Source organism: Haemaphysalis longicornis, unplaced genomic scaffold (genome assembly GCF_048455015.1).
Source record: "Haemaphysalis longicornis isolate Haplotype H1 unplaced genomic scaffold, Haemaphysalis longicornis Haplotype H1 scaffold_1, whole genome shotgun sequence".
NCBI lineage: Eukaryota > Metazoa > Arthropoda > Arachnida > Ixodida > Ixodidae > Haemaphysalis > Haemaphysalis longicornis.
In genome coordinates, this window is record NW_027526203.1 from 45,469,390 (window position 1) to 45,483,192 (window position 13,803).

The following is a 13,803-nucleotide window of genomic DNA, read 5'->3' on the forward strand; positions in this document are numbered from 1 at the left end:
AGACCAGAGCCATTCTGAATACAGGTGTTGCCGCCACTGGCTATACCGCACAACTTACACCAGAAGTGGCTAAAATTGCGTGAGAAACATTTTAATTATGCACCTTCACAAGTTTATAAAAAGTCACCTGGAAGTTTTTGTGGTGTCATGTTTGATTGTCGAAGAAAAAAAAGAAAGCAAAAACAATATCATGGAAGATAGATCTTGCGGTGATCCCTAACGCCAATAAGACCGTTTTGGTTTCGGTGCAATACCTGGTGCAATATTCGGCCAGATAAATGTGTGACCCTTGTAAAGAGAAGTACTGTGTGCATAGCCACTATTATGGCCTTCTGAATGATCTCGGTGCATTAAAAAAAAGCCCAAGAAAGTCAGTATGTGTGCAATGTCTGGCATACACGACGTCCTCCCTGGCTGCCATCTGATGGCGCCGCTCAACCATGATGGAGGTGAAGCCCCTATGCAAAGTGGAGTGCGGGGGCAGCACACAAGTGGTTGGTTCAACGCCAAGGTTCACGCGGCCTGAAAAGGACAATACGCTTTTCTTCAACAAAGCATCATTACTGACTACCGAGTCCCATGAAGAAACGTTTTGCCTATTTATTGGTCCGAAGCAGCAAAGGAAGCCGGAGTTTGGGAAAGCATGACTGAATTGAATTAACTGATGAAACTGCTCGATGCGTGGTAGCGTAGTATTCAGATGCTTCTATACCACTACACATCACCGTTGCCTTGCTTGCTTCCGGTTTATCGTGCCACAAACAGCGGCTGAAGCAGCCTCTGTTTGTGCCACGGAACCGCTACAAGGGAAATAAGGAAGGGAAATGCGTTGTTTTATTAGCGATTTCTGAGCAAGTAAAGCATCTTACGGCACCGAATCAACACTAAAATGGCTATGGGAAGGTCATAATTTTGTTTGAAACCAACTTGCTGGTCGCCTTCAGTGCCCTTTAATGACTGACCAAAAAAAAAGCAAACATTCACTGGATACACATACGCTTGGGAAATCCACTCCTATGACCCTCAAACAAGTGAACCGCTCAAAAGAATCTAATGACCAGCGCAATAATGGAAGCAAAAGATCAAATCCATAAAATCACATAGAAAGAACAAAATAAATGAATGGGGCCTGAGGGTTTAAGCTGAAGAAACTTGTCTCATGCTCAGTGCATGCCAATGATATTACACTTTGCCTTCCTCCATCATCCCTTAAGAAGAAAAAAGCAGTTTTCTGCTGATTGTACTTGTGCTTTCCATTGTTTTGGTGCCACCCAAGTGCGCATGCACTGCATACCTGACAAGGCAAACAATCAGCAGCGTTGATGCCCGTTGCCTTGCACCCTTTTCTGCTTTGCCTCCTTTGAGGTAATTAATACAGGCTAGCCCAAATAAATCTACTAGCCATGCGTGCGCGAGCTAGTGCGGTTCTCGGGGGCAGGCCCCAAGGAACAGGAGGGACGCACTCGTTGCGGCCGTATCGGCGCTCGGCAGCGGCCAGGTGGGCGTCGTCCGTGTAGCCCTTGCATTCCTGGTACATGCGCAGGGGCATGCCAATGGGGAACTCGATGCCCTGGAAGGTCTTGCGCTCAAAGCTGTACAGATACTTGGTCTTCTGGAACAGGAACCACACCGACGGCTCCTCCTCGTCTTCCACCTGCAGGGGGGAGCAGCGCACTCTCAGCAAGGCCCTCCCACACTCCCCCTGCACCCCCAACCCACAACCAAAGCTAACGCAAATCTTGTCCAAGGAAGAGAGTTACACTTTTCCCAACCATGGTAAGCATTTTCTAGGGAAAAACAACACCTGCACACGAGATTTCAGCCTGTGGAAGAGCACCCCAGGTGGCTCAAGTTACCCAAGTATAGAGCTGAGATCCATGGTTTAGGTCAAAATTTTTGCGCACTTGAATTCCAATCAAATGTGGCCACAAGACAAACTATGGTTTTATTCAATTATTAAACTGGCTATAAGTTGAAAGGAGAAAGGGCAAGGGGGAAAGGAAGAGCAAGCATCTTCTGCTACCAACATTATTCCCAAAAATTCCCACATACAGAGGCCCCACTTGTCCCTAGACATGGCATAGAAGTCCCTATACACATCCCTACAACAAGGACCAACATCGCTTCACTGCTTTCTCAAGCGTTCAAAGTAGCTCAGTAGCACACGATGTTTGCGCCTGGTGGCGAGTCGCCAAAACAAGTTCTGAGTTGCCTGTGGCAGAGAAGAGAGACCCGTCCCGTAAAGTTCGCTCTACTCCAGGAACCGGCACGGCACATTCCCTTGCGCAGATATGCATTCACCAAGGGTTTCTCTGCAACATCCCTAGTTTTTTCTCGAGACATCCCTAGCAATATCCCTAGTTTTTTCATGCAACAAACAAGATTAGAAGCATACAAGCTGTACGCATGCTTGTAGTGCTTCTGGAGATAGCAAAACTGTTTCGTTACTTGAAAATAATGTTTTTACTCACAAAAATAGTGTGAAACATGCACGACTGTACCTTTAACAATATTATCGCATCTGTCCCAGAAAAAGGATCTTGTATAAATCCTTGACCTTGCACATCCGCATGAAATATTTGCTGTAGTATTTGGGCTGGTCCAACACCACCTCCACCACTTAGACTTCTCCAAAAGTTTGACGACAGAGTTCTACGGGCACAAAAACTTGTGTGACTTTTTCCTCACTTGCTAAGTGAATTAAAGTCAGCCTTTCTCATGGTAACAAACATATCCATACAAAGATCAGCCATCACCTTCACAAAATGCGAAAGCTAACAAAACTGCTCCGCTTATAAACAATGAACTACATTACTTTTTCAATCAATTGCACATTCAATTGCAATTCAATTGCACATGTCTTTGGTGAAAGTAGCAAACCATGATAGAAAGGTACCTTTTTTCCTGTTTTAGTGCATCATTTAGCTTTGAAAGCTGATCTGCCAACTTGCACGAATTATCCAGGAGACTCCCGAATTTTGACCACATCTCCCGATTGTACGAATGCTATCTCGAATTTCCTGAAAATTGACTGCCAAGCAGAGCTTGATTTTTTTTTTTTTTTATCTTGCGCATATGTCAGTCTTTCCCTGCTGCGATGGTTGTGGCACTGCGGAAGAGCACTCGCCACCATACTCCTATTTCCTTGTGACCATACCATGGAGTACCGCTAAGCATACTCTAGGCACTACACTACTACGCATGTCTCGGCATTGCCGGAATGTAGCTTACTAAGGCCGGCTGCGAGACGCACTGACCACCATTCTGAAAGAAGGTGAGGAAAAAGGTACACAAATTTTGCACCAGTCAATAGCAGCTCATGTTCCATGCATAGTTTTGGCAGGATGCGTTGATGTGAGGAGGAAGCGTTGATGCCACAGCAGCAGCGCCGATTGCGGTGACCGTGTGGGCAGAAATGTTTTGCGAGTGACCATCACAAGGATTGCTAGCTACCAATGAAGGAAGGAGAGGTAAGGGAAACAGGTCGTTTGTGAAGGTGGCAGGCATGGCAGGCAGGCATCTTTAGCGAGGAGGCATTTTTTTGGAGCAAGCTCGAGCACATTTTTGTGCACTAGGCCTAGATGTCAGTTGTGTCTGTTACATGGTCAGGTGGGGTGTGCGTTTCCCCGAGTTCAGTTGGAAGGTCAATGGCAGTTTCAAAAGCAAAGAAGTACTTGAAAGTGTTTCCGGATTCTTACACGGCTGAGTTTCCAGGCTTTGTAACTTTGCAGAAAGGTGACTGTACCCCGTGCGCCTGCGATGTAAGTGTTTTGCACGGCAGAAAGACCAATATAAAGGTGTACATCGCTCCACAGAAGCATGAGAACTACGTTCGTTCTGTGGCAGAGAAGGGCAACATCGGAAGTTTCTTCCAAAAGAGGTGTGAAGACAGTGCGATCCGTGCAGAATGCCTATTCAAAAGATTTCTTGTGGAACACAACTTTCTGCTAAGCATTCCTGAAGTGCAAAAATATAAGTGCAGACGTACAAAAACAACTGCCACCATCGGGGAAATGGCTGCAGATGCCGAAAGCACAATGGTGGAGGAAATGCCATGCTTTTGCAATCGCAGTGGAAGGAAGCAGCGACAGCAAGTCAAAAATGTACTCAATTGTGATGACGTACTATGTAGAGGAATCGAAAAACGTCGAAAGCCAACTGTTTTGTCTGCAGGAACTCCATGGAGAGGCCACCAAGCAAAATATTGGAAACCTTGTTCTGGATGCACTCAAATCGCGTGATATACCTCTTGAGAACTGTATCACATTTTTTCCCAACAATGCCAATGTGATAGCAAAAAGAATGGCATGGTAGCCGTGCTAAAAGAAGCCCAAGAAAATTTAATAGTCCTTGGCTGCCCATATGACCTCTTAAATCTTGCGGCTGAAAAAAAAGCAGCATGCTTACCTGCAGAATTCAGCGAGGTGCTCATGGACATCTACTACCTCGAGAAGAGTTCCAAGCAAAGAGGCAGGCTGGTTGATTTCAAGGGATGCACAACACAGAGGTGCGGAAGATTTTGAAAAGCATGCCAGCGCAGTGGCTATCGCCGGGAGAGTGCCCGACCAGATTGTGGAGCAGTGGCAGCCCCTGGTGGGCTTCTTTCTGAATGTGAGAAAGCCGAAAAACCAGCAGACCCCAAACTTTCTGGGGTCATACCCGATCCCCTAGAGAAGATGTGCGGGACAAAGTCCAACGAGGTCGTCGAAAACGGAAAGAGCCAAGAGGCAAAGAAAGTGAAGCCTTCATCCGAGAGTACTGGACATACCAGCTTGACCGTGAGGAATGGCTACTGTGCTTTCTGACTGACCTCTGATGCAAACTTAGCTTATGGCCTTTTCTTGAAGAGTGTCATCCCTGTGTTTGACAAAGCCAGCTGCCAACTTTAATCCCAGGCCCCTCAGATTGACCTGCACCAGTCCCTCTTGACACAGCTCCTGAGAGACCTTGTAATAGGTTTGCCAATCCTTCTGCCATGAAGGTCTGCTCTTGGCCACTGGAGGTTTCTTATCAAGATCTACAGAACTAAAAAAATGAAGGAAGCTCACAGTAATGCATAAGACTTGAAGGTAGTGAAGCTATATGCAACCTTCATGACCATCACGACGGTTTAAGTTCACGGTTGCAGCCGATTTGCTTGTGCATTACTACGTCTTTTGCTTCATCTTTGTTGGTATAAGGGTTAGCTTCCTTCATTTTTGTACGTTATGTTCATTCGTCATTAAACGTTGGGTGAGAATTAGCCCATTTCCCCACCAATGGCTAAACCAAGCAAAATTATGATTTGCTAAAGAGCTTTGCTCTTAAAAGTCAATAAAGATCTAGTCCTCGGGAGCCGCCATGGAGGGGCTGCGTGCCAGCAACGAGCAGCAGCTCTTTTCTACTGTTCAGCAGTATTTTACTGCAATATGTGACTATATATACGACACAAATTTCCACTGGAGAATGAAACCTTGAAGAAAGCGGAAGTCACCAACTTGAAGTTCTTGAGCGGTGCACCCTTCAAAATCTCTGCTTTTTCATTGAGCCCTCCCCACAAATTCTGCCCCAGGAGAAGAATGAGTCAAGAGAACAAGCTTCGCATGCTCTTGAAGTGTAATTTACAAAACTGCAGGCACATGACGTTTCCGGGAAATGGGGAGAGGATTGATGTTCAGTGGTCAGACAGGGGAAGAATCACTAGCGTTGACAGGGAAGTTTGCCAGAGTGGCAAAGATGATGCTTGCCATTCCACACAACAATGCTGAATGTGAGAGCATCTTTAGCATGGTTACGAAGACGAGAACCCAATTTCACTTCCCACCAAGACTCTCAGCGACCTCCCCATGGTGAAGAGTCGCCAAACCGGACATTAGGTTGAGCAGATGTATTCGAGCGACCTCCTCATGGTGAAGAGTCACCAAACCGGACATTAGGTTGAGCAGATGTATTCTCACAAACTATTGAAGCTTGTGAAGTCCGTGACTGCCAGGTTCCTTCACAAGTGAAGAAGTTTGGCCCCCTCCACTACAAGAAGCAAGAGTAGAGTTTCTCCCAATCCCCTACCTCTTTCCGATGCCAGTCTCCAGCCTCAGTAATTTCCCAATTGCTAAGCCCCCCCTGCTGCGGTCTCCCGATTTTTCATGTTGCTAGGTTGGCAGGTCTGCATACGGTTTCATGCAAATCGACTTTACATTTCGTTCCTCATTGAGCAGCGAGGCGAAAATTACTGGACGGACATTCACAAAGCTGTTTGCATTTAAAGAAATAGTAAAAACAGTTCATGATGGATTGCAACCCGTGCATGGTTTGTTCCCCTAAAAAAAGCGAGTTGATAGCCAAGGCGCTGGCTCACCAAAGCTACTTTTCAATATCATACGAGCAAACAGCTTTATAAATTTGGACTTCCTTTTTACCCGCAACGCCAAGAATTCCTACTCGTCCAGGTATTTTGATACAGAAATGGCTGCTGGACGGTCTACTTCATCTCAGTTGATAGCAACGCAATGTCGGAATCGTGCCTAACTCCACTCCACTAACATTTTGCTTCGGCAAAATGTTAGTGAAAAAAATTTTTCTGTGGAAATAACTGTGCAAAACGCCACGCTGCTACGTGCTTTTGAAGGCTGCTGTAAGCAGCCGCCGGCACTGGCACGCCCGCTTCCATTCCATCATCTACGTCACATCAGGCCGCCATAATGGCTGCCTTTTTTTTTTTTTTTTTTCAGTTTTGGTTTCAAAAACGCCCACCTTCACAAGCCGTTCGTGTCACACGTGCTCTGTTTGAAATGCAGTGTTTTGCAGTTATTACTATTTTTATGCATGCTATTAGATGGCATTATTTTTATTTTTGAAAATTTGAATGCAGTTGGCCTTTAAGGTCACATGGCTTATTTCTTTGACATGCAAAAGAATATACACAGAAAGGCTACATTTCTTGGAGCACGTAAGAAGGTTAAGAAGGCACTGAGACATGCCACAAAATGTGCGCCAATAAATACTTGAAAGAGAACTCTTAGCAAAGACGCATGATGAGACTGCTTCCCCACTCTAAAAGCCTAATTTTCTTTCATGCAAGAACGAAGAGAGCACTAATGCCATTCCTACTCCCCTTTTCCTACATTATCTCGCATGCTTAGATGATGACACAAATCCCTCCTCAAGTCACGGATGTGTTATTTGCTCATAGTTATTTGCCCGTAGCAAGCGCATTGCTTCATATGCTTGTTAACACTTGTATTTATGTTCCTTATTTTTCTGTTCATTTATACAATGCAAACCAATCAGACTCCTTTGTACGCAACTTCCTTGCACACGAGCAAAAGCACCACTAGAGATGCATCTATGACCAGTGTAAAAAATAGCTACAGCGCGAATAGAACCAAGGACACAGAAAGACGACATGAAGATCGCTGACTTCCAACTGAATTTCATGCCCTTCACGCACTTGGCACAATCTATGCAGTGCCAAGTGCGTGAACGCGTGTTGATATGGTGGTGTGACACCAGAAATTATACGACTATTTTCTGTTGTTGTTTCTGTTTTGTTTTTAAATACTTTACTGGTGTTAACATGAAGGGTGCGCGTAAAAGGTGCAAGGTTTCTTGTATTAAATTCAGTTGGAAGTCAGCGATTGTCACGTCATCTTTCTGTGTCCTTGTTTCTATTCGCACTGTAGCTATTTTTAACAATGAACTACCAACCCGCCCAAAGTACACTTAGTTAATCAATGACCAGTGGCAGACTGTGCTTGCGATGTTGCCAAGCTGACTTCCTTTGTGGCTACTAGGCCTCCTGGCAAGCAATCAACAACTTTCACTAATTCACGCACGGAAGAAAGAATCAGCAAAGAATGAGGGAGTCACTGACTCAACAAAGGCACACTGGCTGGCAGTTTTTTTTTTTCTCTCTCTTTTCTTTAGTGCGGTATGCTCTGTTAGACCTGAAACAAAACAGTCAATAAAAAAACCCCAAATACAAACATTTCCCCCCCATGGTCGGTGAACGCTGTCTGCTGGGGCAGTTTTCCCCACAATAAGGAGTGCCCGGCCCTGCAAGGTGACCATTCCCTATTCAACTAACAGCACCCCGTCAGGGGTGCAGCGAAATGTGACCCTTCAAAATGTACACTGTAAATTAAAAGGCGTCTAAATGCAGTGCTAGTGATCTTAGTGCATCCCCAGAAGCTCCTCCCAAGTCCAGTAGTAATTTGGTGGCCTGCCGCCTCCACCCTTGCCGACACAAACGCCACCAGCATAACGTTGCCTGCCGCGTCAGCCGAACAGGGCACCCCTTGACTGTTGCCCTCTCCTGCTCTTTCCCGTGCTGTCTGACAGTGGCAACACCGCTTTGTGGAAAAACTGTTCGTTCAGCCTTTTCGAGGTGGTGCTTCTACGCATGCCTGTTTCCTCAGTGTCTGCCTGTCAAGGCGCGTGTCAAGCTCGAACCCAGCGACGTCATGCCCGCTTCCACGTACCACACCACAGATAGAGTGGCTGAACCAGGCGTCCCTACTGTTTGCCCTGAAAAGCGTGTGACGCGACAGGCAGCATCGGGCAAACATGCACCGCCCACCCATTGGGTGGCACAGAGAGGATTAAAAGCGCCCATACCCTGTCCAAGTGCAGACGAACCAGCTCGGCTGAGCCATTGTTGGGCGTCGGCACCACCTTCACCAGAGTCGCCCGCAATGGACTGGGCTCCTGGCGGGGAACATGAGGAGAAGGAACACAGCAACCGACCACTTGAATGGTGCAAAGCATTCGGCAGCATAACAATTTCAACACTCCCAGCAAGCGGGCACGTTTCCCTCCAAGCATCTTTGCGCCCCCGCCTGAAGCAACAAAAGCAGCAAACTGCAAATGGCACCACGTCCTGCTAAGCTTCGTACCTCCCGCATAGTTCATTGTTTCCTGGGCTCATATCGTACACTGTGCCCCCTCGAACTGGGCATGAAATTTTTTTCCTAAAGTCATTTAACCAATGCCCACTGAGCAGCCATGGAAAGTACAGTGGGGCAAGCACCTGAGCTTCACAGTCGTCATCGTCACCGTCGTCGTCATCATCATCATCACCAGCCTATCTACGCCCACTGCAGGGCAAAGGCCTCTCCCATGAATCTCCGATTACCCCAGTCGTGTGCCAACTGTGACCAATTTATCCCCACAAACTTCTTGATCTCATCTGCCCATCTAACTTTCTGCCACCCCCTGCAGCGCTTGCCTTCTCTAGGGATCCACTCAGTTACCCTTAATGACCACCGGTTCTCTTGCCTTCACATTACATGCCCTGCCCACGTCCATTTCTTCTTAATTTCTACTAATATGTCCTTAACACGCATTTGTTCCCTCACCCACTCCGCTCTCTTCTTGTCCTTTAATGTTACACCTATCATCTTCCGCTCCATTGCCCGCTGAGTCGTTCTCAATTTAAGTTGAACCTTCTTAGTGAGCCCTCAAGTTTCTACCCCGTAGGTGAGTACCGGTAAGATGCAGCTGTCATAGTAATGCATGCTAGAAGGAAATCTGCTGCTGGTGTCCAAGCGAGCTGCCCTTCAGCAAGTGTGGCATCATGTGCCATGGAGAAGCGTTGCATCATTACTTGTATATATATAAATATATATATATATATATATATATATATATATATATATATATATATATATATATATATATATATATATATATATATATATATAATGTGTTTTTTTTTTTTGCAGCCACAGGCAACTTTTGAGCTTGTTAGCAAGCCATGCCAAGTAATGATGCAACGCTTCTCCATGGCACATGATGCCACACTTGCTGAAGGGCAGCTCGCTTGGACACCAGCAACAGATTTCCTTCTAGCATGCATTACTATGACAGCTGCATCTTACCGGTACTCACCTACGGGGTAGAAACTTGAGGGCTCACTAAGAGGGTACAACTTAAATTTCCCCACTCTGGGCGCGTGTTTTTCTTTCTTTCTTACGTTTATTTAAAAAAATGTTAACTGCACCAACCGTAGTAAAAAAAATCCTAAAAACACCCCCTATGCCTCCTTTGTCATTGTAGACTGCCGACCTATCTTTCTGTACATATATATATATTATTGTACTGCAAAATATCATGTAAAGTTGTTTTACTAGCATAAAAGTGAAGCTCTGAGAGATTCATTTGTCAAGGAATTATTGAGAAGCTTCGTGCAACAAGAACAAAAAAAGAAATGTCTTTCTTTTGTTCTTGTTTATATTGGCTTTAAAAGTGAAAAGAAGCCCTGTTGTAAGCCAAGCCAAGTAGGAGAGGCACGTTGCTAGCATGGAGGAAGAAAAAAGCCAGGAGACAACGCCACCAGTGAGATACGAAGCCCATACAAAAAAAGTAAAACTGAAGTCGGCCTCGGCTTTTGCTGTGCAATGTGACCCTGCCTTGTGAGAGCACACCCACCGGCGACTCCGGCAGCTCGGGAGCCGCTCGGGAAAGCATCAACGGAGGTAGGCTTGTGAAGGCTAGCTGCGTGACGTCATGCCGTCTCCAAACGTTTTTCTTCTTCCATGGTTGCTAGCTACTATGGCGGCACCCATTAACCCCATGCATGATGGCATGTGACTGCAGCAAGATGCCCCTCCAGTAAAAAATAGTAAAAAAATTCAATGGGAAGCACACAACAAAAGAATGCAAAGAAGGTTGCGCTTGGCCACAGGTCCCTCCTACGGCATGTTGCGATTATACAGCACCCCCGCACGTAAAGCTGGTATACAATGCACAGCAATATGCACGCAAGCACTGAATTCGTGTATTAGAACATGAGCATGTCAAAACATGTTGAGACAACTTGGAAAAAAATGAATCATTTGAAATAACAGAAATTATGTCGCCAGATAAGCTATTCCAAGTGCCAACAGTTTAGGGGGGGGGGGGGGGGGGGAAGAAGGTGACTAGCACAACTTTGCAAGGCAGCAGCATGCTATCGCCTTAAATGCATGACCCGTTGGCTGTGATCCACAGTGGAGAGGTGACCCATTATGCCTGCTCAACAATGATAAGAGCACGTGGCAAAGCTTGAAGCGGAGTTCTTTCCCGAAGGGTTTCCAACCGGTGCCCATGTAGGAAACATTCAGAAGTGGGGCCCTCCAGCCTCAGCTGCCCTTGTGCCAGGTTTACGGTGCCAAGAGTTGAGCAAAGGCCAGAGGTTCCACTTTCAGGAGAGCCATGAAATTGGGAAGATGCGTGTGGGAAAACAGGAGACAACACTTGGGCCTACTGGACTAAGGCCTAGCCCAATGTCTCCTCTGCAGCTAGCTCTATGTACATACACATGCACGCAATGGTTGTGTTTCTTGAATTGCCCCTGCAATGCTCACCATCATCACCACCCGTATTCTGTGACGCCTGAATCCATCCTTCTACTGACCTCCTGCCAGTCCCGTCCCTCGGAAGTCACTCTGGACGATCCACCTGTGGGCAGTTCTCCGCAGTACACACAAACGGCCCAACTCCATTTTGGTCCCTTCAGATCGTGGGTTGGTGATGATGATGATTGATAGTGGTATCCCCTTTGTAGTGGGGTCATGACGTGTCATCTTACCCAAAAAAAACTAAAAAAACACTAATATACCTACGTTTCACACTCTTTGTTTAATACTAGCGCTGCTCTTAGGGCGGGCACAGAAAGCTTATTAGACACAAAATACTTCGTTTTTCTGTTACAGGTGGTAGATGCCCTAGGCAATATTCCCCTTTCTGCTTTTCGTCCACCAGTATGCTAATCTTCGTTTCGCCGCCTCGACAGCCTTGAAGTTAACTTCCTCTGTGCTAACCTTAAATCCTAGGGCTTCTGGAAGCCGAATATTTCCCTCCCTATTTGGATGGATACCCTCAACGCCCTGATCAGCCCCCTGGTAAAGAGCGCTCAAACAGTACCAGAGACTGCAGAGCCCCCCACACGTCAGTTGAACAACTTCTCCATCCAACATACATGCCTGACTCACCCAACCAAGAGAGGTGAACCTTGGTTGAGTGAACCTTGCACCGCCACCACCAATAAATACTCTTCCACAGAAGCCAGCTGGCCTGGCTCTCCATTCCTCCGCAACAATGCCACCTATGCTACACCAAAACTCCACTGTGTCACACGACTCGGATGCAGCTGCACAGTCCCTAGTTAACTCGCCAATAGCCAGGAGCAAACATTAACGTTCCAAAGTTTTTTTTCAGTCAAACTTGCATTTCGAGAATGCCACCTGTAACATTGCGGGGAGCTCATTGTGACCAGCTCCAATGCTTTTCATGCGCACCCAACGCCCGACAGCACGGCCTTTTCAAATCAGCGACTTCACGCGTCAATAAATTAGCTGCAGTTTTCACGGGGAAAATGCTGAATATCTGGGCGCTTTCCAGAACCTTCCCTACGCAAACAGCCCATCGCCTAATGCCAGCATTTTTCTCTGGTTTGTTGCACTGTTTTAGGGACCTCGGATAACACAGAGACATTGTTAATTAGTCAACCCGAAGCTACCCCGCGCCTTCAAACCCAAACTAGCAGCAGAAAGGGTATTGCATAGCACGAGGCTTGGTTGTGAATAACGGCGGATTGAAGCGAGAGGGATAGATAAGGAAAAGATACCAGCCAAAAAAACCATTGGAGGTCCCATTGAACCTGCCAAAAACACCATTGGGCAATTTGGAACTATTTGCGTTTCCAATAGGCTCAATAGAGTTTTTTAATGGGTTTTTTTTTTTTTTCGGCTGGGATAAAGAAAAGCAATGAGGCCTATGCAATCTTGGATGCGCCGGGGTAGGTGAGCTGCGATCGCGAGCTACCGACGCCGCCGCTCCAACCCAGAAGGGATTTCAACAGGTGCGCGCACCGTCACGACTGATTTCCAGGACTACGTCAGCCCATCACCAGCGTATTACGAAACCGGAGTCCGCATGTGTCAGTAGACACACACACGTTGCCTCATTAAACATCGCACAAATGAAATCAACCGGTGAGAGATGCGGCTTTCGCGATCAACCAGCACCGATCAGGGCCGGTCAGCACTGTCGAGAGAGGCGCATTCGAAGGGTGCCCTATTGAACGGCCCGTTTCGGGAAGCCGCTCGGTGGTTACCATGATAACGCGGCGTGTGTCACACGTGCCAGCCGCCGCAGCGTAGCAGATTGCGCCGGCCGGCAGGCGATCGGGAGCGCCTTTGGCACGGACAGTGCGCGACGGCGGGACCCACCTTGTTGCAGGAGACAAAACAGCGAACGTGCACCGACCAGTGGCAAAACAGGCACGTCAGTATGTGCACGACGCCGAGGCAGGCCAGCGCGATCAGTCCGGCCTCGTAGTACTCGGAGACGCCGTACACGCACGTCCATAGGTAGAACCACACTGTGTACAGAGTCAAGAATGGGCTCACGCAGCCGTCTAGAAGCAAAGGTTTCCGCGTGTGTAAGGAAATGTGCTGCACCAACTCATCGATACCCGCTGCAGGCGGCGCCATGTTGGCATCGGCGGACCGACTTTCCCCAGATTTGCTTTTTTTTCCCTACCTCGCCTACTGGCCGCAAGATTGCGCTAATATCACTTGAACAGTGTCAGTTTCGGTTTTGAAGTGGGGTGGCCATTTGCACACAAAAAAATCTAGTTTGGCAAAATTGTGTGCCAAATCTAGCAAATTACACGGTGTCGCAACAACCGAGCTATGGAGATTGTTGTTAAAACTGCGCTGGAATTTTTTGCGAAGATCGTGCTCTGAATATTTGTTTTGGTTGATTGACAAGACCCGAAAACATGTGCCCTCGACAGTTCGGTGTAATTGATTGATAAATTAGTTTATTTGGATGATGTGGACC

The 13,803-nt window shown here is 46.9% G+C and overlaps 1 protein-coding gene across 1 annotated transcript in view; it reads right to left on the bottom strand.

Moving 5' to 3' along the window:
* The window catches only part of LOC144176121 (endoplasmic reticulum transmembrane helix translocase-like), a 141,554-nt gene extending 128,088 nt beyond the window's left edge, over window positions 1-13,466 (bottom strand). The window contains exons 1-3 of the mRNA XM_077705196.1: window positions 13,188-13,466; window positions 8,593-8,682; window positions 1,464-1,654 (exon numbers count right to left, since the gene is read on the bottom strand). Of these exons, the coding sequence (XP_077561322.1) occupies window positions 1,464-1,654; window positions 8,593-8,682; window positions 13,188-13,451 (545 nt within the window). The 5' untranslated portion in view covers window positions 13,452-13,466. The remainder of the gene's footprint in view (window positions 1-1,463; window positions 1,655-8,592; window positions 8,683-13,187) is intronic.
* Window positions 13,467-13,803: the final 337 nt, after the last annotated feature.